This window comes from Haematobia irritans, chromosome 4, assembly GCF_050003625.1.
Source record: "Haematobia irritans isolate KBUSLIRL chromosome 4, ASM5000362v1, whole genome shotgun sequence".
NCBI lineage: Eukaryota > Metazoa > Arthropoda > Insecta > Diptera > Muscidae > Haematobia > Haematobia irritans.
This window is the reverse complement of record NC_134400.1, coordinates 6556612-6580851: the sequence shown is the minus strand read 5'-3', so window position 1 is coordinate 6580851 and position 24240 is coordinate 6556612. Positions and strand designations below refer to the sequence as shown.

At 32.5% G+C, this 24240-nt stretch overlaps 1 protein-coding gene across 9 annotated transcripts in view; it reads right to left on the bottom strand.

Moving 5' to 3' along the window:
- LOC142234021 (uncharacterized) overlaps nt 1–24240 on the bottom strand; it is a 46066-nt gene that overhangs the window by 16103 nt on the left and 5723 nt on the right. Inside the window, exons 1-4 of one of the 9 annotated variants that reach the window (XM_075305080.1) lie at nt 18746–18899; nt 18444–18605; nt 12914–13773; nt 10433–10549 (exon numbers count right to left, since the gene is read on the bottom strand). In XM_075305080.1, coding sequence (XP_075161195.1) covers nt 10433–10549; nt 12914–13457 — 661 coding nt within the window. In that variant the 5' untranslated portion in view covers nt 13458–13773; nt 18444–18605; nt 18746–18899. Of the gene's footprint in view, nt 1–10432; nt 10550–12913; nt 13774–17933; nt 18147–18443; nt 18606–18745; nt 18900–24240 lie in introns of those variants that run through there. The other 8 variants (XM_075305082.1, XM_075305081.1, XM_075305079.1 and 5 more) reach the window with 8 other exon arrangements.

Genomic DNA, 24240 nt, shown 5'->3' with positions numbered 1-24240 from the left:
TTTATATACACTACGTGTGTATGAATAGAGGTATGAATAATATGCATACATTTTTTGTACCTAGAATTTCTATTAATGATGGGATAGTAATATTTCTACACATTTTTTTACACAAAAGACCAATAAAAAGAATTTAATAGAAATTCAGGTAGTTAAGCTTACTATTTGTTTTATTTATGCAAAAACCATGTATGCTAGACATTTGATGAGTCAGGTGACATAAAGTTTTGAAATATCCTTATATAGATAACAAAAGGTCTAGTAAAAACGCAATTAAAAAATTTGTTAATGGCATACTATTGGCTACTGTGGATTTATTTGGTCAAGTTTAAGCATAAGTATACAAGATTTTCAAATATACCTATAAATGTCAACCGCGAAAGTATAGTATGCCAACGCTCAGGCCTCAGATATATGTTCTTTATAATTTATATATTAGTCCCCTTTTTAGGAACATACTGTGCTGTGCTGAGAATTTGATTTCATGAATTAAAGGGTGATACGGTCAAAATTTGGTCAATATAAACTTGACGTATTTCTTTCAATTTTGCATTTAAAAAACCTGAACACCCCTCATTTTGAAGGTGTGTGTGTGTAGAATGTTGCTCCTATTTTGATTTTGGAATTCACTCTTCAGTTGTCAAAATGCCGTCCAAGCAAGAAGAGCAGCGTATCAAAATTTTGCTCGCGCATCGCGAAAATCCGAGCTACACGCTCACAAAAAATCGCTTCTGTAACATATACTCCCAAACATATTTTGCTTCAAGCATATATATTTTTGGGTATTGCCCAAACATTTATATGTTTGATCTCTTCCAATATATAATATGTTTGAAAGCATATTGGTCTAAACAATATATGTTTGGGTAGTCTAAGTTCCAAACATTTTGTATTTTTGCATCCAAATTCAATAATGTTGTCTTCCAAAACACAATATGTTATTATGTGAACATATAATGTTTGGAAGCATTTTGCACCCAAAAATATTATATGCTTAAAAAAATTCTCCCAAACAATATTGTGCTCAAAATTTTATTTATTTATTTATATATTTACAATCATAATGAATTATGAAAATAAACAGGTAATATAGGTGCTAACAACATAGGTTTTCGACCTGAATGCTCAAAATTTTGTTTCTGCCTAATTGTATATTCCCCCACATCTTTCTCACTTCCACGAGATTTTTTAGTTCTTAGCACCTTTTTCTGTAATACAAACATTGTAGAAGAAATTATTCAATTTTATGATTTATTTATATTTTAATTTTACCTTTTGCCGGACGGGGATTCGAACAGCGGACCACACAGTTTGTAAGGATCAAAGAAGTAGCTGATCAATTGCCCAAGGAAAAATAAAATGTTAATTTTGTAATAACAAGCAACAACCACCAACTTAATTCAATATCGCTCCCTGTTAAATAGCGCTCCAAGCTACCAAACACATATATGTTTATAGGCTATTTCTAAATTAATATATGTTTGCATCCAAGCATATTATATTTACAAACATTTTATGTCCCAAACATAATATGTTCTAACATATTAACATATATGTCCCAAACATGTTATGCTAGTTTATGAACATTATATGCTTGCACTCAAAAATATTGTGTTTAAAAATTTATGTTCCAAACATATAATGTTTATAGCCAAACATATGAAAAACAGTCTTTTTCAACCGTGTACTCGCACGCAAAGCTGGCAAAATCGCAAAAAGTTGCCAAATCAACCGTTACAAATGTAATTAAAGTGTTTGGGGAACGTTTGTCGACAGCCAGGAAGTCTGGATCGGGGGGAAATCGAAAACCGGAAGCCGCTGAGACGACAAAGAGAGTTGTCGGTAGTTTCAAGCGAAACCCTAACCTCTCTCTCCGAGATGCCGCAAATAAGCTGGGTGTATCGTCTACAACCGTGCATCGAGCCAAAAAACGAGCCGGACTATCAACTTACAAGAAGGTAGTGACTCCAAATCGCGATGATAAACAAAATACGACGGCCAAAGCGCGATCCCGGAGGCTGTACACGACGATGCTGACGAAGTTTGACTGCGTGGTAATGGACGACGAAACCTACGTCAAAGCCGACTACAAGCAGCTTCCGGGACAGGAGTTTTATACGGCAAAAGGAAGGGGAAAGGTAGCAAATATTTTCAAGCACATAAAACTGTCAAAGTTCGCAAAGAAATATCTGGTTTGGCAAGCCATCTGTACCTGTCGCTTGAAAAGCAGCATTTTCATAGCTTCCGGGACTGTCAACCAAGAAATTTACGTGAAAGAGTGTTTGAATAAACGTCTGCTGCCTTTCCTGAAGAAACACGGTTGTTCCGTACTGTTTTGGCCGGATTTGGCATCTTGCCATTACGGTAAAAAGGCCATGGAGTGGTACGCCGCCAACAACGTGCATGTGGTTCCCAAGGACAAGAACCCTCCCAACACGCCAGAGCTCCGCCCAATTGAGAAATACTGGGCTATTGTCAAGCGGAACCTAAAGAAGACCAAAAAAAAAAACTGCTAAGGACGAGCACCAGTTCAAGGCAAACTGGCTTTCTACGGCGAAGAAGGTGGCTGTACAAAATCTGATGGCAGGTGTCAAGCGTGAGGCCCGGCAATTCGGATTTGAAAAAGCGAAAGCCTAACTGAATAATTTTTCTGAATTTTATACTAATTGAACTTGAAAAAGAAATTTAATTTGATTTTTTAAATAAACGATTTCACCGATTTACACGCGTTTTCCCTTGACCAAATTTTGACCGTATCACCCTTTATATGTCAGACCGGGGATTATCAGCCAACCTGTTATAATTCCTATAAGCTTTCCCCATTACAAGTTAGCATATAGGTCGCAAATTGAGTAATCTCCCCCAGCCCGATCTATACTGAAAACTATGAGAAAACTATGGAAAAATGTATAGTTAGGCGTATATAAAGTTGTATCTGGCATTTTCTTTTTAATGCCTCAATTTATCAAGTTTCTAAATCTTCTTTGTCCATAAAGCTCGAATAATAATTAATTATAAATAAGGATAATTTAATAATTTTTATATCCTCAAATATAATGCAAAATATTCATATTACTTCCACTAGAAATAAGCCATAGCATATGATGGTACTCTTATAACATTACGTTGTAGTTTTAGTTTTGACATCATAACTTGAAATAGATTACGTTTACTAAGCTAAATGACATTTTGAGTAATTTTCTTCCTAACAGTCAAATGGTTAATTGGGTTGTACTATGGTTTGGTTAGCATGTGCAAAAAAATTAACCCAATTTTTCATTTCTATCGACCAATGAATTAAAGTCACATTTTGAAAGCGCTTTATACAGTTGTTATTCTCCGTCCATGATGGGGCTGTTTATCAGTCAGCACCCTGAGTACTTGGCAAATACCAACCAGCACTTTGCGTGTAACCACAATTTGTCGTTCGGATAATAGAAGTAATTCTCCATTTATGTGTTATTCAGTTGTAATCATTTAATTAAATAAAGTTTGTAAATTTCATGGAGGATTTCTAATTTGTGATTGTGATTGCCTGACCAGTTGTAAATATTGGCGGTATGCTGTATATGCCACATTTTGTTTCTTCATAATATAACTTTGAAACAACATGCATTTCAAATTCTGACTGGTGGCTTAGATTTTTTTTATAGAATTGAATGAACTTGAAATAATCCAGGCAACATGCATTTTAATTGCACCTTATCATGTTGTTAATTAGCTTATGTTGATTATTTGAAAATTTTTGTTATACGCTTGTTTTAATTATAGCACATATATATGAGCATGCTAACATACAATTAAAATGCACTAGACAGAAAATCACAATCACTAAAAAACTGAAAACAAATCGTTATGATAAGAAAGTTGCAATATGAGAATTGTTTCGAACAAGGTGAAACCTTACGAGAAATGTTCTTTCATGTCGTTAAGTTGGGATAAAGTATCGATATCTCCTTTAGATGCAGAAGTACCATCTAAAAGAGGAGTAATAAACCGACACATTTTGAAAATATTCGTTATTATTTTCTTTTGTCTACACTGAAAGAAGAGTTTTCTTTTCTGACAAACGAAATTTCAGACAAGTGAAGCTTTCGTTTGACACTAAAAATTTTTCTTTAAAATCAAATAAACAATCGTTGAATCACCCATCATAAATTCGTGTTTATTTGCTCTAAATGAAATTAATTTACATGAAAGGGGTATTTCGTTGTCTTTTCTGAGTAACGAATTTTCAGACAAGCGAAGCTTTCGTTTGACTCTAAAAAAATTTCTTTAAAACCAAGAAAAAAAGTTTAGAGACAATCGTTGAATCACCTATCATAAATTCGTGTTTATTTGCTCTAAAAGAAATTAATTTGTACGAAAGGGGAATTTCGTTAGTCTAAAATTTCGTTCCGGAGGAAGGTATTTTTTTCTTTGGGTCTAGGGATTTATTGAAACCCCACGTACGAGGGCGGTTCGGAAACTTCTTAGCCTATCAATGAAAGAGAATAGTTAGTTTTTCAAAAATATTTTTATTTTTCAATATAATCTCCTGAAACTGCAATACACTTAGTCCAACGCATTTCTAGCAATTCTATCCCTTGATTAAAATAGTTTTCCTCAAGGTCTTCAAAATAGTGGTTTACAACTGTAATTGCATCTTTATTTGAGGTAAAACGCTTGCCAGCAAGGATTTTTTTTTAGATTTGGGAACAAGTAAAAGTCACTGGGAGCTAAATCAGGAGAATAAGGTGGGTGGTCAAGCAACTCGTACTTTAATTCGTTGATTTTAGCCATTGTTAAACACTCTGGTGCGTTGTCTTGATGACAAATTATTTTTTTTTTGTGTTGTAAGCCAGGACGTTTTTCTCGAATTTGTACATTTAATTGATCCAAAAAGTTGCAATAGTACTCTGAATTTCTTGTTTTAACCTTTTGCAGATAGTCAATCAATAAAATAACTTTGAAGTCCCAAAAAACCGTTGCCATAACCTTACCAGCTGATTGAATTGTTTTTGCCATCTTTGGAGCACTTCCTCCAGCTTCAGTCCATTGTTTGGATTGTTCTTTTGCCTCTGGAGTATAGTGGTGGATCCATGTCTCATCAACAGTTATGAAACGACGCTTAAAATCCATTTTATTTCGCTTAGGTTAGGTTAGGTGGCAGCCCGATGTATCAGGCTCACTTAGACTATTCAGTCCATTGTGGTACCACATTGGTGATCTTCTCTCTTATCACTGAGTGCTGCCCGATTTCATGTTAAGCTCAATGACAAGGGACCTCCTTTTTATAGCCGAGTCCGAACGGCGTTCCACGTTGCAGTTAAACCACTTATAGAAGCTTTGAAACCCTCAGAAACTTCACCAGCATTACTGAGGTGGGTAATCCACCGCTTAAAAACTTTTTGGTATGCAAGGCGGGCATGCTAACCATGCACCACGGTGGCTTAAAACGACCCAAACAAGCTTGAGAAATGTTCATTCTTATGCGTTTTTGATCGACTGTTAACAAATGCGGCATCCATCTTGCAGAAAGCTTTTTCATCTGTAGTTCTTCATGCAAAATTAAATGGACTCGATCATTTGAGATGCCCATGATATTAGCAATTTCACGCACTTTTATTCGTCGATCATTTAATACCATACCATCAGTGTTGCCAATTTGGTGCTTTTAGCACCAAATTTAGTGCTTTTTGATTTCTAAAAAGCACCAAATTGCCTTTTTGGTGCCTTTTCAAAAAAAGCACCAACTTGGTGCTTTCTGGCATTTTCATTTAGTGCTTTTGGTGCTTTTTTTATTTTGAACAGTATTAAGTTTAATTGATACAAAAATTTTGATTAGACTTTCAAGAGCCGAAGAAACTCAAATTTATTGCCAAATATAGAATTTGTTTGTTTTGAAGTTGGTATTGATTATTTTTTAATTAATATTGTTATTTAGGGTATTCTGTAGGAAAGTCGCGCGATGAGTGTCGAATTTTCGAATTTGGTAAAGATGTCATTAAAAACGTTTGTATTAAATTCACAAAAGCATGCACAACTGAAATAAGCAATAGACTCCTTCCATATATTAATATTTTGAAAGTTGAAAAACATCACTGATCAAAATGAATTGGACGAAAGCATTAAAACTGATCAAAGTGTATACTTGAATAGCGGTTCATAATGGTGAGTACTAAGTTCGAGTTTTGCCGCTAAAGTGAAAACTATATCAGTAAAAAAGGCATAAAATTATGCATATTTGCTGCAAATTTTATTATAACTTGATGGGGAATAGCATAAAGCAAATTTTCACAAAGTTTGTATTCCTCAAAATGAATTATTAAAGAAATTGTAATTGTCAAAAAAATGACTATTTTAGCAGCTAAACTCGATCTTAATACCCATCTTAACTTCTTAAAATTCAATTCACAAAAGTTGTATAATAGGTACATCTTCGGAAGTTTTTTTTTTTTTAATAGAGCATTTAATTTTCGATTTTGTGGTGGAAGGTGGTATGTTAGAATTTATAATATATTTTTGGTGCTTTTTGGCCTTGGGGAGTTGGCAACACTGCATACCATGCACTTTGGCTACAATTTCTGTTGTTGTTGCTGTTTTTGGATGTCCACTATGCGGTTCATCTTCAATGCTTGTACGACCACGTTTAAATTCAGCAACCCAATTTTTTACTGTTGCATATGAAGGAGCACTTTCACCTAACACATTCACCATATCATTATGAATTTCTTGTAAATATTTAATGACAGCACACATTTCTAATTTTTCTATTGTAAAAAAATTGCGGATGCGTCTTTTTTGAAGGAGTTGCCAGATCGAAAAAAATATTAACATGTGTTCATAACAGAGATGAAAGTTTCCAAAACACTTAACTTTTTTCTGTTTATACCGCGCTTTTTGTGCTAGGCTAAGAAGTTTCCGAACTGCCCTCTTATGGTACATAATTTTTTGCGTTTAAGTTAATTATTTTTTTTTTCAATGTACTTTTGCTAATATAGTTCTACCGTAAATTATCTCAATCTTCTATTAACCCAACCTTAGAAATAAGAAATTAAGTGAAGTGAAACCACCAAACAACCCAATCAAATGAACTGTTAATAGATTTCAATTTACCTCCATTAAATTGGAGGTAAAGAATGGTATATTGCAAACAAGAAAAAAAATATTACTAGGCTCGGCTGGATCGAAGCTCGTGCTTACCCTTTTGGTCTTGGATTGAAATCGTCAGATAGATTCTCATAAAGGAAATTTTTACAAATGTAGAAATAGAGCTATATGTTTGTTTGCAAACTACCGCATCAGAGAACGAGCTAGTTGATATTAAAATTCTGAAAAAATATTTACCTAATATGCAACCTAAATTTGAGGACATGTAATTTATACAATATAAAGGACATATTTTTTCAAAATAAAGAAATCTTAATTAAAAAAGATCATACTCTTTGTTTTAAAATTTGGTTTCTTCAAATTTAGGAGACGAATCTCTAAAATTTGGGTATCTTCGTTAAAGTCGTATGTCTCTGAAGTATGGCATCTTTGGTTTAAGTTTGTTTTGTTTTGACTTAAGAAAACATTTTTTTACTTATCTGCTATAATTGGGATTTTTAAACTGACATTTATTTGTAGAGGCATTACCAAGTACCTTGGAGCCCAGTGGCACCGCAGGGCACTAAAGCCATTTTAACTCTATTTTAGTTCATGGAAATTATTATGCTTTAGTCAAAATTACTCCAATATGAGACATTTTCCTGGACTTTAATAATTTTTAATGTACGTTCGTTAAGCTAACTAAAAAGGAGGAAAAATTATAAATGAAGCATAAAGGTTTACTAAATTCATATTTACCACAAAATAGTTCAGATTTTCTTAAAATTTTAAAAATTTACTACAAATGGACCCATCTTGAAAGCTAGATAGCTCTCTAAAATGTCTTTATTTTAAAGAAGCAGGTCAAAATCGTTGGATCCTATTAAACTTTTTTGAATGAAGACTTAAGAATGCTAATAAATCGATTACTATATAAACTTGAGATAGAACCAAATTACATTTTTTTCTATATATGCAATGCTTGCAGGAATATCCATCGGTCATTAACAAACATAATAGCCTCATTACGCAGTACTAATATGTTTGCAGGACGCTAGTGATTTTAGCTCCGTTGCAACATTTAAAGTCGTCTTAGCTCATTGAAGTTCCCTAGTATTTCACTTATTAGATGAATACTGGGGGTGGTTTTTTGGGGGTGGTCACGAATAAACCTTCTTTTCGCTCTAGGGCGCATATTTAAGGAGATATGGCCCTTTTAAGTTGTTCATATAAAAAATTGGATTTTTTGAGTATTTTCAGAGAAATTTTGATTTTTGGGGTGTGGTCACGAATGAACCTTCTTTTCGCTCTAGGACGCATATTTAAGGAGATATGGCCAATTTAAGTTTTTCATATAAAAAATTTGATTTTTTGAGGATTTTCGTAAAAAAAAATTTGATTTTTTGAGGATGGTCGCGAATTAATCTTCTTTTCGCTCTACACAGAAAAAAAAATTCACGAAAATTTTTCCAATTAAAATCTTGAGTTTTAAAAAATATTCAATGAAAAATTTAATTGATTCAACAAATTTTTTAATTGAAACAAAAATCAATCACACAAATTAATAGTATCAATTAATTTTTTAATTGACTGCCAATTAATTTTTTAATTGATACTATCATTTCTGTGATTGAAGACATTTCAATTAAAAAATTAATTGGATCAATTAATTTCGTGATTGAATCAGAAATTTTTTTTTGTGTGTAGGACGCATATTTAATGAGATATGGCCCTTTTAAGATTTTCATATAAAAAATTTGATTTTTTGAGGATTTTCATAGAAATTTTGATTTTTGGGGTGTGGTCACGAATTATCCTTCTTTTAGCTCTAGGACGTATATTTAATGAGATATGGCCAATTTAAGTTTTTCATATAAAAAAATTGATTTTTTGAGGATTTTCATTGAGAGATTTGTGGCAGTCTGTGTATTTTTTAAGTTCTTATTGATCAATTGAAATTTAATAAACAGAGTACTTGAAGTAGTTCTGTCCCTATTTCTTTACGTTATATTCTCATGCATGATTTCATTTTGTAAACTGTTTAAGTTTTTATGCATGTGGAGAATAAGAGTTTCCGTATGATTGCTTCTTCCGCTTCAATGACAATTTTGATTTTTTGAATTTAATTTAAGAAAAACTGTATGAAAAATTTGTATTGATAGGCAAGGTATAGTTTTATCTTTTTAAAATAAGGTGGGTATTAAGTTCGAGTTTTTTCACTAAAGTGAAAACTAAAACAGTAAAAAAGGCATAAAATTATACATATTTGTTGCAGATTTTATTATAACTTAATGGGGAATAGTCCAAAGCAAGTTTTCACAAAGTTTGTATTCCTTAAAAAGTATTATTAAAGAAAAGTAATCGTGAAAAAATGGCGATTTTAGCGGCTAAACTCGAACTTAATACTCACCTATAGGCTTCAAATATAACGCATGATATACTGAAAAAATATATCAATTGTGGGAATATAATTTTTATAAGTACAAGTTATTTTTTTTTCGGTGTTCGGCATTTCTTTGAGGCCGAACAAAATCCATTGGGGACAAAAAGGGTATCATAAATAAATATTTATTTGCTTATAAAGAGACATATTTAACTGGAAAATAAAACACCGTTAGTCTAAATTTTCGTATTTAAGGATAGATTTTTTTTATTTTTTGTTGAAATTGTCGCATTCGATTTCTTAAATGCCTTCCTGCACATGCGCTTATGGCACACTAGGTATGACTAATGCCCTCAATGAATGTAAGATTTTAAGTAAAGGCGAACAATAAAAACAAAACAACCCAAAAATTAAAAAAAAAACTCATTTATTGCAAAACTTTTGTGATTTTAGGAATTTTGCATAATTTGAATAAAACAGAAAGGAGTCAATTCTCTAATATTAATGGATGACTAAAGACTGTGGCTACATTGACAACGATTGCAAAACAAATACCAGAAAATGGAGTGAGATATATATACAACAGACATTAAATTCATGAGACAAAGGGTATTTGGAACGGAGTTGCATGATTATTATCAAGATTCAAGTTTACATAAAAACGCCGCTATGTTGTGCCAGGCCGAAGCTCATGGTATTTGGAGCCTCATGAAGCTGAATCATCAGGTTGTAGTGCAGTAAAACCTTAATATACAAATAAATATGGACTAAAGGTGGAGAAAGATGACTAAACTACTCAATTTGTAAGATCAGACATTTTAGATTTGTTATTAAAAGATAGATGTTTTTAGAAGGTTTGTATTGTGTTGGTTATTTATCAACTCTGCTACAACCCCTATAGTATCCAATCTGATGCAGGCTTTAGGCAATAATTTATTTCAAAAAATATTCTTGCCAATTTACATGTTTTTCTCTTACCTGTACTATGGCCAAATTCACACCAGCAATGATCGTTAATGAATTGTGGACCCAAACAATATTTGCTAACTTTTTCTGTACACCTTACAGCATTACAGGAACTATCCGATTGTAAACCTAAGGAGAAAAAGAAAAGAAAACAATTCATTGACAGTTTATTGAAGGAATCGATATAGAAAAAGTAAGTTAAAAGTTTTATATATGAACCTCATAAAATAGCCCACCTAATCACTCCCTTACTACCCCCATGTACTGAAAAAATATTGATATAATATGAAAGATTATGTAGCTTAAATTTTAGAACACGCAATTTACAATATATTAAGGAAAATGTTTTAACACAAAGACATTTTATTTAAAATAAAGTTTATAATTTTTGCTTCCAAAAATTTTCTCATATTGGAAATGTTCGCCCCTCCGTCAAGGTCGTATGTCTTTGAACTGAGGAAAAATTTTCCTTAAAGTGAAAAAACATTTTTGATTTAAAATAATCGTCTTTAAATTAGTTCATATATTGACTCTTTAGATTTAAGATAAAAATGCTTCAAATATAAGGTAAGACTTATTTTGAGGATTTTGCATTTTTGGTTTAATATTTTTTTTCAAATTCAGAAAGCATTTTTTACTTTGCGATACCTGTTATAATTTGAATTTTTAAACTGCCAAATTTGGTAAATGATGCTAATCGGTATCCTAATTATAATTTTATTGATTCTAGATTTAAAGCTAGATAGGTCTCTAAAATATCTTCATTTTAAAGAAGCCGGATTTTTGGCATAGAATCAACTCCAAAACCCTTAAGAGAAGGATGTAGGATAGCTCTCAATAAACCACATATCCAACGAAATGTTCTCATTATGAACATTTCAAAAACAAAACTTTTTCTACCAGTGTAGTTCAATGCTGAAAACTAAAGGATTTTATAAAAGCTTTAAAAAAATTAGAATTTGGCTGTTGATTTTAATTTACTCGGAAACTATGACTTCTTGCTTCCAGATTTTCTCCGTTGCCAGATTTTCTCCGTTGACACTAAAAAGTTTATTTAGAATTAGCTGTGGATTTTTATTTACTCGGAAACTATGAACTTTTGCTTCCAAATTCTCTCCATTAGAATCACACTAAAAAAAATACTTGGATCTAAAGATTTTGACCTTCACTTTAGGATTTTCGTATGGATTCCGAGTCAATGACGTCGCTTCTTTCAAATAAAGATTTGGTGTGTAAAATTGAATTCAGACCTTGAGAGAGCAAAGCGGTCATGCTAGCCATTGATCGGCTCCCAAATTTAAGATGCTTGTCTTTATTACTTTAATCCTTCGCTTAAAGTCTAAAGAACCAATGTAAACAAGTATATACGGCCGTAAATTCGGCCAGGCCGAATCTTATGTACCCTCCACCATTAATTGCGTAGAAACTTCTACTAAAGACTGTCATCCACAATCGAATTAATTAGGCTGTGATAATACTTGCCGATGGCAAGGTATCTTAAAATTTCTTAACTTGGTTTTCTAACCTATATAATTCAGGTCTTGACCGGTATATGTCGGGGAGTCATAAACAAATTATGAACTTTTTCGCGATAATTAGAGAATTTGGCATGGTTGTTAGCGACCATATACTAGCGCAATCTACCAACATTTCAACCGAATCGGATGAAATTTGCTCCTCCAAGAGGCTCCGGAGGTCAAATCTGGGGATCGGTTTATATGGAGGCTATATGTAATTATGGACCGATATGTACCAATTGTTGCATGGTTGTTAGAGACTCCAAGAGGCTCCGCAAGCCAAATCTGAGAGTCGGTTTATATAGGAGCTATACGTAAAAGTGGTCCAATATGACACAATTGCAATACAATCCGACCTACACCAATAACAACTACTAGTGCCAAGTTTCAAGTCGATAGCTTATTTCGTTAGCGTGATTTCAACAGACGGACGGACATGCTTAGATCGACTCAGAATTTCACCACGACCCACAACATATTTCGATGTGTTACAAACGTAATAACAAAGTTAATATACCCCCCATCCTATGATGGAGGGTATAAAAAGATTTCGCAACCTAAATTTTAGGATGCGAAATTTACAAAATATTAATTTTCTTGGTGTATATATATTTTTAAGGCGCCAATTGGTTATTTCCATTCTTTTACTTGCAGCATATTCTCTAGGTCTCTCTTTCTAAACACACATATGTTTAAGGGCTACTTCTAAATTAATATATGTTTGCATCCAAACATTTTATATTTATAAAAATGTTCTGTCCCAAACATAATATGTTCTAACATATTAACATATATGTCCCAAACATGGTGTGCTAGTTTATGAACATTATATGCTTGCACTTAAAAGTAATGTGTTAAAAAAAAATTGAAATATGAAAAACGGTCTTTTTCGTCCGTGTATAGTTAGTTAAAGCAAAAATATGTTGGCTTAATTTTAATTATTGTCTAATAACCTTTTTTGGAATTAATCACTTACCATCGTAAAAGCTTTCATTCAATTGCTTCAGAGCATTTATGGCATCTTGACGTGTGACCTGATGTTCAAACAGAAACTCCTCATAACTTCCTTGAGGATCTTTGGCTTTTAAATCATTTTTATCACAGAGTATACACGATTGAGGTGCAGCCAGAGCAGTTGGCAATGTAGAAATATGGAATAGAAGAATCACACAGGAGGTGGTTATAGTCAGCCAGCGACGATGATGGTGATGCCTACCCGTTGATCTTAAAATCCCGCATATATCTCGGAGCAATATACATAATACATACACCATGGGCAGTGGATTTAGGTTAGGGGGCAGCATGGAGGAATTATGATAATTATGTGGAGGAATACTAGAGATTGATTTAGTTTTTGGAACACATTGATAACATTGTTCTAAATGGTAAAGATCATCATAGCCATCATCATCGTCATCATCACGATATTCAACATCAGACTTTGGTGGCCTTTTTTGAGGAGATTTGGAAAATTTTGATTTATCTTCAATTTCAGTGGGTGATTGGCGTAGATTTGCCATATCAGCAACACTTGTAAGTAGGGCACAATCAAGAATTCACTCAACTTTCTTTTGTTTTATTTTTTTTTATCAGTGTGCATATGTTTTTTCACTTTTACTTTATGTCGAGTTTAGTTTGAATTTTTTTCCTAAATGTCCATTGACATTTTATTGTGACTTGTTGTTTGTTCATAGCTGATTAGCGTTTTCAGCTCAATTCACTTATTTCAAATACCACTTCAAATTTGTTTGCTCTCATGTTTGTTGACTGGATCCATGATTCATATTTACGAAGCTGGTTTTTATGGAAATTTGATACCCTACTGTTGACGGAAAACTGAAAAATATTAATTTTTTTATTTGAACTGAGGCAATTTGTATGAGACTTGGAAAAATAGTTTCAATTTATGGCATATACGTAGGAGGTCCGATAAGTTCATAGTTCCATATCTAGGTGGAATAGCAGCTTATTATTTATTATATTTGTATGTTGGTTGTTTTTATACCCACCACCATAGAATGGTGGTGGGGGTATAATAAGTTTATCATTCCGTTTGTAACACATCGAAATATCGATTTCCGACTATATAAAGTCTATATATTCTTAATCAGGGAGAAATTCTAAGTTTATATAAGCATGTCCGTCTTTTGTAATCACGCTACAGCCTTCAATAATGGCGCTATCATCCTGAAATTTGGCACAGATTCGTCTTTTGTTTGCAGGCACGTCAAGTTCGAAAAGTTTTGTTATAGTCCCCATATAAACCGACCTCCCGATTTGGGGTCTTGGGCTTATAAAAACTGTAGTTTTTATCCAATTTGCCTGAAATTGGAAATCTAAAGGTATTTTAGGACCATCAAAAAGTGTACCGAAAATGGTGCCTATCGGCCCATGTTTTGGTATAGCCCCCATATGGACCGATTTCCCGATGTTGCTTCTTGTTCGTCTAGAAAGTGTATTTTTTATCCCATTTGCCTGAAATTGGAAATCTAGAGGTATTCTAGGACCATAAAGAGGTGTGGCGAAAATGGGATGTGTCGGTCCATGTTTTGATATAGTCCCCATATAGACCGATCTACCGATTTTACTTCTTGGTTTTACCCAATTTGCCTGAAACTGGAAATCTAGAGGTATTCTAGGACCATAAAGAGGTGTGCCGAGTATCGGCACAGTTTTTGATATAGCCCCCTTATAAACCGGCCCTCCGATTTGGGGTCTAGATTCTAGAACTACAATTAAATGTGCTGAATACTGTGTGTATCCTTCCATGTTTTGGTATAGCCCCCATTACACCGAACTCCCGATTTAACTCCTAGGGTTTCTAGAAATTGTAGTTTTTATCCGATTTGCCACAAATTGAAAATAAACTGGCATTTTAGACCCATAACAAAGTGTGTATGATTTAGTTTTATCGGTCCATTTGGTAAGGCATCCATATAGACCGATTTCACTTATTGAGGGTATAGAAGGCGCACTGATCATGAAAATTGCTTGAAACTGTAGTCATTTAAATAATTGGGATGAAAATCCACAGATTTTAAATTTCAAATCAAGGGGTTATTTCATCATTTTCTTGCACACTTCCAAAAGATGTTTATGATTCCTCTAAAACTCAAACAAAAAAATGGTTCTTATAAATTCAGAATCTGATCTAGTCTTCATAGGTAAAATCTTTACATTTATCTGTGGGAAGCGTACTGGTTGAACTGATCTGCTTGGGAAAATATTTGTCATCAAACCCCCTGAAATTTTCAAAGGAAACTATTATATTTGATTCATGGTGGTGGGTATTTAAGATTCGGTCCGGCCGAACTTACTACTGTATATACTTGTTTTCTAAATAGGATGGAAGAGACAAATGTTCTGTTTTCGTAGGCTAATTACTTATGAGACCACACACGTACAATTATTATTATGGATTTGACTGAATAACTTAGAGACCGTATACTAACACCAAGTAGCAAATTTCAACCGTATTGGATGAATTTTGCTCCTTCAATAGGTTCCGGAGGTCAAATCTGGGGATCGGCTAATATGGGGGCTATATATAATTTTGGACCGATATAGTCAAATTTTTACGCAGTTGTTAGAGATCATATACTTACACCACGTACCAAATTTCAACCATATCGTATGAAATTTGCTTCTCTAAGATGCTCCGCAAGCCAAATATGGGGATCGGTTAATATGGGGGCCATATATGGACCAATTCTTGCATAGTTATTAGAGACCATATACTAACACCACGTACCAAATTTCAACCGGATCGGATGAATTCTTCCCCAAAAGGCTCCGGAGGTCAAATCTGAGGACTGGGGGCTATATATAATTATAGACCGATATGGACCAATTTTGGCATGATTGTTAAATACCATATACTAACACCACGTTCCAAATTTCAACCGGATCGTATGAAATTTGCTTCTCTAAGAGGCCCCGCAAGCCAAATCTGGGGGTCGGATTATAAGGGGGCTATACGTAAAAGTGGTCCAATATGGCCCATTTTGCATTTGCAATACCATCCGACCTACATCAATAACAACTACTTATGCCAAGTTTCAAGTCGATAGCTTATTTCGTTCGGAAGTTAGCGTGATTTGAACAGATGGACGGACGGATGGACATGCTTAGAACGACTCAGAATTTCACCACGACCCAGAATATACACCCAGAAAAAATTGACCCCTTCTTTAAGTTAAAATGAACTCATTGTGAAGAAAGTTGAACTTCGTATAGCGCCAAAGACATTTTTATTTGTTTGAACGATGTGATTTTCGTAGAAATTAGGAATAATGCATTCCATATATTAGTTAACATTTTCCTATATTTATATACCACTATACTACAGAATGAAAAAATTTAACTAATTTGAATTCATATATGGAATGATTTTATTGAAATTTTTTCATTCATTTCGACAAATCTTACACATTTGTGGTAAAACTTTTACTTCATAATTAGAACTGCTTACCTTCGTTTTTAAATACAATTTTATTTATTTCTATAAGCAATTTTATCTTCAATAAAAGACATGTTTTATTAATATATTGAATATATTTATTAAGAATCAACAGCATCGAATCTCTTTGAAATATTAGTTTATTATTCCACAATTTCCGTGTGATATTATCAACTGTAAAACGCACTTTTTCTTCTTCTTCTTGTACTTTTCACTTTTAATAAGTTGCTGCCTAACGATTTTGTCCTCCTTTTACAATTTCAATACCTACAAATATAAAAAATCATAAAACATTTTTGTTGCAAAAGGTTAGCGTCACTGAATATTACCTGATAATTGAAGATTCCAAAATGAAGACAAATGAAAGGGTTGTTATTCTGCTGGTGTTTTCTTTCTTTATACGCTATCACGAACATTGATAGATTTATTTAAAAAAACGAAAATTTTTCTCACTAATTTAAAATAACAAATATTTTATATATTTTATTTGTTATTTATTATATTATTTTACCATATTATTTTTTAACAATCTCTCCGAAACAACGCGATTCCAACTAAAAAAACAACCGACGCGCAAATATATCGATTACACCCACGCGCAAACACATCGATTACGATGACAGGTATCGATTACAGGTAGACAATAGAAATTTAGGAAAATTTCCTATATTCTAACAAGTGTGTTTCCTTAAGTTTTGAAAGGATTGCATACTTCTTAGTACGAATGAACTAAAATATTTTTCTATACCAAGTGTTGTTCGTATGTATGAAAAACTTTCTATTATAAAGGAAGTCGCAATTATCATTTTATAAGAAATTTTACTAATTTTGAGGAAACTTGGTTTTAGTTCGGTTTTTGTTTATTTTTACGAATGCTTTGTTATCGGTGAATAAAATTTTCTTTTTCAGTAGTAAATTCTTATACCCAGCGAAGAAAATAGTATGAGTAAAATTCCATGCCTTATTCTAGTTAATGAACTATTCCTAACTGCTTACAGTTTAGGATTTTTTTACTGCAACGAGTAAATTTTATTATTTTTCACAAAAATTTACCTTAATGGAAATAAAATGGATAAACTATATTGATGAAAATTTTTTCCTTTAGTTTCGAAGGCACTTTTTTCTGGGTGTATATTCATTGAAACCTCTGAAAGGTGGAAACCCACGGTCGCGTAACTTTTGTCCACCTTTGAGAGGTGTCCAGGTATGAGAGGTTAATTTTAATGTGTTAATATAGAAAACGTCCCCAACCAACTGTCCAGGTTTGGGAGGTGTCCGGATTTCAGAGTGTCCATGTTTGAGAGATTTTACTGTACTTTATGGGATCTTAGAGTAATATTTCGATGTCTTACAAAGTTAATATACCCCCATGCTATGGTGGAGTGTATAAAAATTATAGGACGGTTTCAGTATATTGTAGTGTTGTTTCACGTTTGTTAAAGGCACATTGACTGAAACAGAACTGAAATAGAATTTTCTTTTATCTAAAGATACTTATTTTAAATTCGAAGCTTCTAACTCTAAGGACAAATACTACCATGGCTAAAAAGTCAAATCTTCAAAAGACACCGTATATTTTCTTAATCCATGAATTATAGAATTTTTTTAATCCATGAATTATAGAATTTTGAATGGAACTTCGGTCTGGTGGAAAATCATGTACGTTTTTCTTCATGATTTCAAGAAATGTGTTTTTTTTTTATGTAGAGAATCGGGCCTATGACAAGGTTTCGTTATGATGAGGATAATTTTTGCTGCACTTTTACTTTAATTTAATTTTGTTCATTTATTGTAGTTTTTGTTTTATAATTGGTATTAACATTTTGGAAGTTTTGTATAAGAATAAATGATATTTCGAAATTTCACATATTTTTTTTCGCAAAGAAAAAAAATGTTTTTATCTTCTTGCACGAATTCACTTTTTTAATTTATCGTTATTTTTTAATCAATTTTTATTGATAGTATATTTTTGTTTGGCAACATATGTAGTAGAATCAGTGAAATATAAAATTTTCAAATTCTATTTCAAAATCACTAAAACACTAACGAAACATCCATTCGGATTGATAATCCGTTATAAGTAGTACTCGTCGTAAAACAATGTGAACCGTCGTTATAGTTTTTTTTCACCATTACCGAACATAAAAGCGCACTTCGTCTACATCCGTTCGCGTTCTCTGCTATTCTATTGGATTGTAAAACTACATATCTGCAAAACACACAAAATAAATTCACACAATGTTACAAAAAAAATCTCAAATAGTTGTGTTTGTATGTATGTAACTGCTGCTTCTGGTATTGAAATGAATGCTCTCCATCAACAATAATTCTTATTCTTGTTTAACTCACCAACCAAACATATTCCTTTGTTAGGCTTCTAGCCGCCCGAAGTTTTTGGCAACACATTCTCTCCCAATCTCCACGTTGTTGGGTGTTACTGTTGCTTTTTGCATTTGTTTTTCTCCATTTCTTCGTTTGTTTGCAAGCGTGTACGACGAGCTTTTGGGGCTATGAATGACTGAGAGTAACATCTTATTTGCATTGCATTTAACAAAGAGAGGAAATTCAACTAATGGAGAGATATGCTATATGCTCTTAAATGTCGACAAGGTTTTGATATAACATATTGTGAAGATAAACTCAATATACACTTGCAAAAAAAATGGGCAAAAACAATACTAATAGAATTACCTTGTGCCAAATTTTAATAATATCGATAAATAAATGAAGAGTAAATGGCCATATTTATAAAATTCGGAAGATGCATATACATAGAAAGATAATTTTTATTAAAATTGGACCAACGACATAACGAAATTTTTTTAGTAATGCCATGTTCCTGTATATCGAACGAAAGCTTTCTTATGAAAATTCGTTACGTTTGTATGAGAATACATTGACTATCAAAAATGAGTATTTTCAAATTTTTGGGCTAAGAATTCATTCAAATGTGAACAATGTTTTTACCTTTTTCTTGACACTCATTGTATATGTTCGTTTATTGCTCGACAACAATATATGGAGTGACTTGTCTTTCGAAATAGAAGAACAAAAAACAATTTTCTTTCGTTTGGATTACCAAAGAAAGCTTTCGTTCGATATACAGGAACAGGCCATTAGTTTTATATTCGCTTACAAAGACAACAGTAGTATTATAATCACGGTTGTACTCATGGTACTTTATAAATTTTCTGTAGATAAATAAAAATAAATTTTTTATAAAATTTTTTAAAGAAATGAAATTTTTGACAAAATTTCCTAAAGAAATAAAATTTTGACAAAATTCTCTATAGATATAAAATTTTGCAAAAATTTTCTATAGATATAAAATTTTGACAAAATTTCTATAGAAATAAAATTTTGACAAAATTGTCTATATAAAAAACAACAACAATGCATAAAAAAAAATTAACAAAATTTTCTATAGAAATAAAATTTTGTAAAAAAATTCAATGGAAATAAAATTTTGGCAAAAGTTTCTATAGAAATAAAATTTTGACAAAATTTCTATAGAAATAAAATTTTGACAAAATTGTCTATATAAAAAAACAACAACAATGCATAAAAAAAATTTACAAAATTTTCTATAGAAATAAAATTTTGACAAAACTATCTACAGAAATAAAATTTTGACAAAATTTTCTATAGAAATAAAATTTTGACAAAACTATCTATAGAAATATAAGTTTAACATAATTCTATAGAAATAAAATTATGACAAAATTTTCTACCGAAATAAAATTTTTAAAAAATTTTCTATAAACAAAATTTCCTATAAAAGTAAAATTTTGTCAAAATTTCCTATAAAAATAAAATTTTGACAAAATTTTCTATAGAAATGAAATTTCGACAAAATTCTCTATAGAAATAAAATTTTTAAAAAAATTTCTATACATATATAAATTTTGTCAAAATTTCCTATAAAAATAAAATTTTGACAAAATTTTATATAGAAATAAAATTTTGATAAAATTTTCTATAAAAATAAAATTTTGATAAAATTTTCTATAAAAATAAAATTTTGATAAAATTTTCTATAGAAATAAAATTTTGACAAAATTTTCTATAGAAATAAAATATTGATAAAATTTTCTATAGAAATTGTGTATTTGACTATGACTTTTACAAAATCGAGATTTTCTTCCCGCATGAACTTGTCTGTTTTGCCAAATTTGTAAAAAACTTCCTTACAGCGAAAAGCAAATGAGAAACGATATTTGTTTGTCAAAAATTTCATTCATCAGAAAATAAAACTCTTCTTCCATTGTAAATAGACGCGGAATAAAGACTCTTTGATTGTGTTTAATACAATTACTTCCTACCTTAAATGAGATATGTATGTTAAACAAAACATTTCTCTTCAGGATTTCAAAGAATTTCAATTTAATCCCTTGCTAATTTACTGCTTAACATATTTCTTATGGGAAAATGAGTAACATACATACAATTAATTTAGATAATATTTTCAGTTGTGTATTTCTATAGATCGACAAGACTCCCAAGAGAGCGACGATTAACAACGAGGGAGAGAGAGCAAGAATGAAAGAACACAAACAAATAAATTGTTTTTACAAAATTTTTCACATAACTAAACTATAATTTTGACATATTTTCCATAGACAAAACAAAACATATATCTTCTATTCACAATTCTATTTCCTTCACTTTGTCTGTATGTCATTATTTAAATAAATTTATAGTTGTATGAGCAGCGTTGAAGTTTTATCATAGACAACTGGGATTTTATCTTTACTACTACAGCTGCAGTTCAAATCAAAAGATGATCATAAATGTGTACTCTATACAGGGTATTGAGAATGTGAAGTTGGCAGAGATATAGAACACCTTAGGAAACGATGTTGTGATTTCGGAACAATAATGAGAGTGCAAAACAATTAGGGGCTACATACTATGGTCAGAGCATAGAAGTATGTACACACAAAAAACAATACTTCTTACCACCACGAACGAAATTTTAGACAAACGAACTTTTCGATACACGCAGAGAAGGAATATGATCACCCCAAATATATTTTGAGAGCAAAATGTTATTGTTGCAAAAGTTTTTAATGTAAAAGCGAAAAGGTGACGAGTGTCATGTGGCCCTTGGTTACAAATGGGACACACGTCGGCTGCACTTGCCTGATCTTAGTTGGGCCAAAACTACTGGTCTGACGCGGGAGGTCTCTTTCTTCTGGTGCTATGGGCGGTGGTCGGACTCCGAGAACAGGATTCACATTGTAGCTTTTCACCGCTTCAGCTATAGTATCCTCCTGAATCCAGTTCAGACCTGTCTGATCTAGAAGCTCACTCGCGCTCTAGAAGATGAAGATCAACCCTTTACATTCCTTGGTGGTGGTTGCTTATCCATAAGATGGTGATTTGGATGGCTACTACTATGGCACCCAGGAGGTACTGCTTTGACAATATATAATTGTGTCTATTCCCGATGATCTTGGTCTCCACATAAAGGTGATCCAGGGCTGCACTACGGAGACATCCCGTCGCAGCTCTGAGGGCAGCGTTCTGACAGATATGGATGTTATTCCACTGCGTATCGCTCATTTCAGGTGTCTACACTGGCGCTGCATAGTTTACCATTGGCCGGCCAATTGCCTTATATGTAGTCAACAAGGTTTCTTTGTCAGCACCCCAAGTGCTGCCGGTAAGTGACTTGAGGACCTTGCTTCTACCGCGGAGATTGTTGCAAACTGCAGTGGCATGGGCATAAGACTTAAAAAGGCTGTCGAATGTGACCCCGAGTATCTTGGGTTAGCTTACTGTCGGAATTTTTTCGCCATCGACTCTAACATTCAACTGCCTACGTACTTCCGCCGTCCATGTAGTGAACAGTGTGGCTAAGGATTTGGTGGCAGATAACATCAAATTTCTAGCAGTGAAATAACTGGTAAAGAGCAAAATGTTATTTTTGGGCGGTGAACATGGAACATTTTTGTCGCAAAAATTTTATTTTCTCGGCAAACATACACATGGTTATCGAATCAGATACATCATTTTCGAGAGCATAACATGTTTGCGACAAACACGTCACATGTTCCCAGTCAAAAAAAAAAAACAATTTTACTCTTAAAATATATTCTCTGTGCGTATGCACAATCCTTAATAGATTAACCGAAAATTTTGTCTGTTGGTCTTCTTAACAAAATAAGCTTTATTTCGCTTCTATTGAAAACTCAATTCAAACACACATTTTCTCATAGTATATTCTCAATGTGGAAAACCTAGTGCCCTACATAGTCTTGATAAAAATAAAATTCTACGTTTTTGTTTATTTATGCCGAGATGCTGTAGTAGCATTAGTTGTTTATTTTATTAAGTTGATGTTATGTTATTTTTAACGTGATCTAAGGAAAAGAAGACATAAATATACATTACTAAAATATCGGAAAGAGCCCATGGTACTCGAAGTCTTTGTGGCTTTGCGTTACGATTTCATTTACTATGTCATTGCATTTGGTTAAATTGCAATGCATTTTATAAACTAATTACATAATTATTTTTTTTTTTAGAACCAAGGAGACACATTTCGAACTACACAGAAATTCAATATTCATCTATTATGGACAGTATTGCCAGTATTTTCCGGGCTCTTGTTCCCAAAATGGAACGTTTCCATCGCCAAAAATTCCTAATTTAATTTAAAATTCCCCACAATAATCCCCAATAATTTTTTGGCAAGTTTTTGAAAAAAGTAACTCTGGTGACTGCTGTAGAAAATTCGTAATAAATTAAAAATTGGGAAAAAATGATTATATTGAAGATTTTTTAGATTATATGAAGATTTTAAAACACAAAACTAGGCGGAGGGTGCTCAAAATATCATCCGATACAAGCCCTCATCAGAGTTAATTATTGGTACAAAGAGTCATCAAATTATCTTATGCAAATCGTCTTCTAAATGCTCGAGAAATGAAACAAAAAAACTTAGTTCTACATAGTCAAGAAATAAAATAGGGGGATGGATCAAAAGACGTTGTTGTCCCCATATGAACGCTATGGTATATGTATGGCATATATTTTCCAAATAAGTGGCCCGAGTCCTTGCGAAATAATTTTACAATAGTAAAAAAATTCTTATGAAGTGGAGGAAAGTTTCATTTTTATTTTGGAGATTCTCTGTACTTCTTAAAGCCCTGTTTTAAGCATGTAGATGAAAAGAATATCATATAAACCATAATTTTAAATTTGATTTGTTATACTGAACAGATTTCGAAAATTCCCCGAAAAAAATCCCAAATTTGTGGAATTTCTCCATCAAATCCCCATGTCCCCAACTCGAAAATTTCGTCCTCATCTACGAAAAATTATCCCCGATTTGGTGGAAAATCCCCAATACAGTCCCTCCACTGATTAGGGGTGACTGGCCATACAAGCGAACTACAATGAATTGACAAAACTCAGACTCAGATGGATTACTTAAGCCAACAAAACTGTCCTACTGCCTACTGAGAAAGTTGTCAGGATGCGCAGCACCGATGAATGTTCTGCAGTAGCTGGGAAGACACCGGCAAATAGCGTCCATCAAATTTTCGTGCAACGTCTTATTTGTTACATTTTATACACTTGGATACAACCAACAATTGGATAACAATGCCCTCAATTTGTTATCCAATTCATTGCAAATTTAGGACCTAACTCTATTTACCTAGTAAACAATGATAACACCTAGAATTGACTGATTTCAATACAAAATGCTCGTAAAGTTATTTTGAGCTTTATGCGATGTTTGCCATTTGTCAGTTTTGGGAAACGGATGTGAAGATAAACATCGATATGTTGCCGTACACAAAATGAATAAATAAAATGGAAATATTATTTGGCAA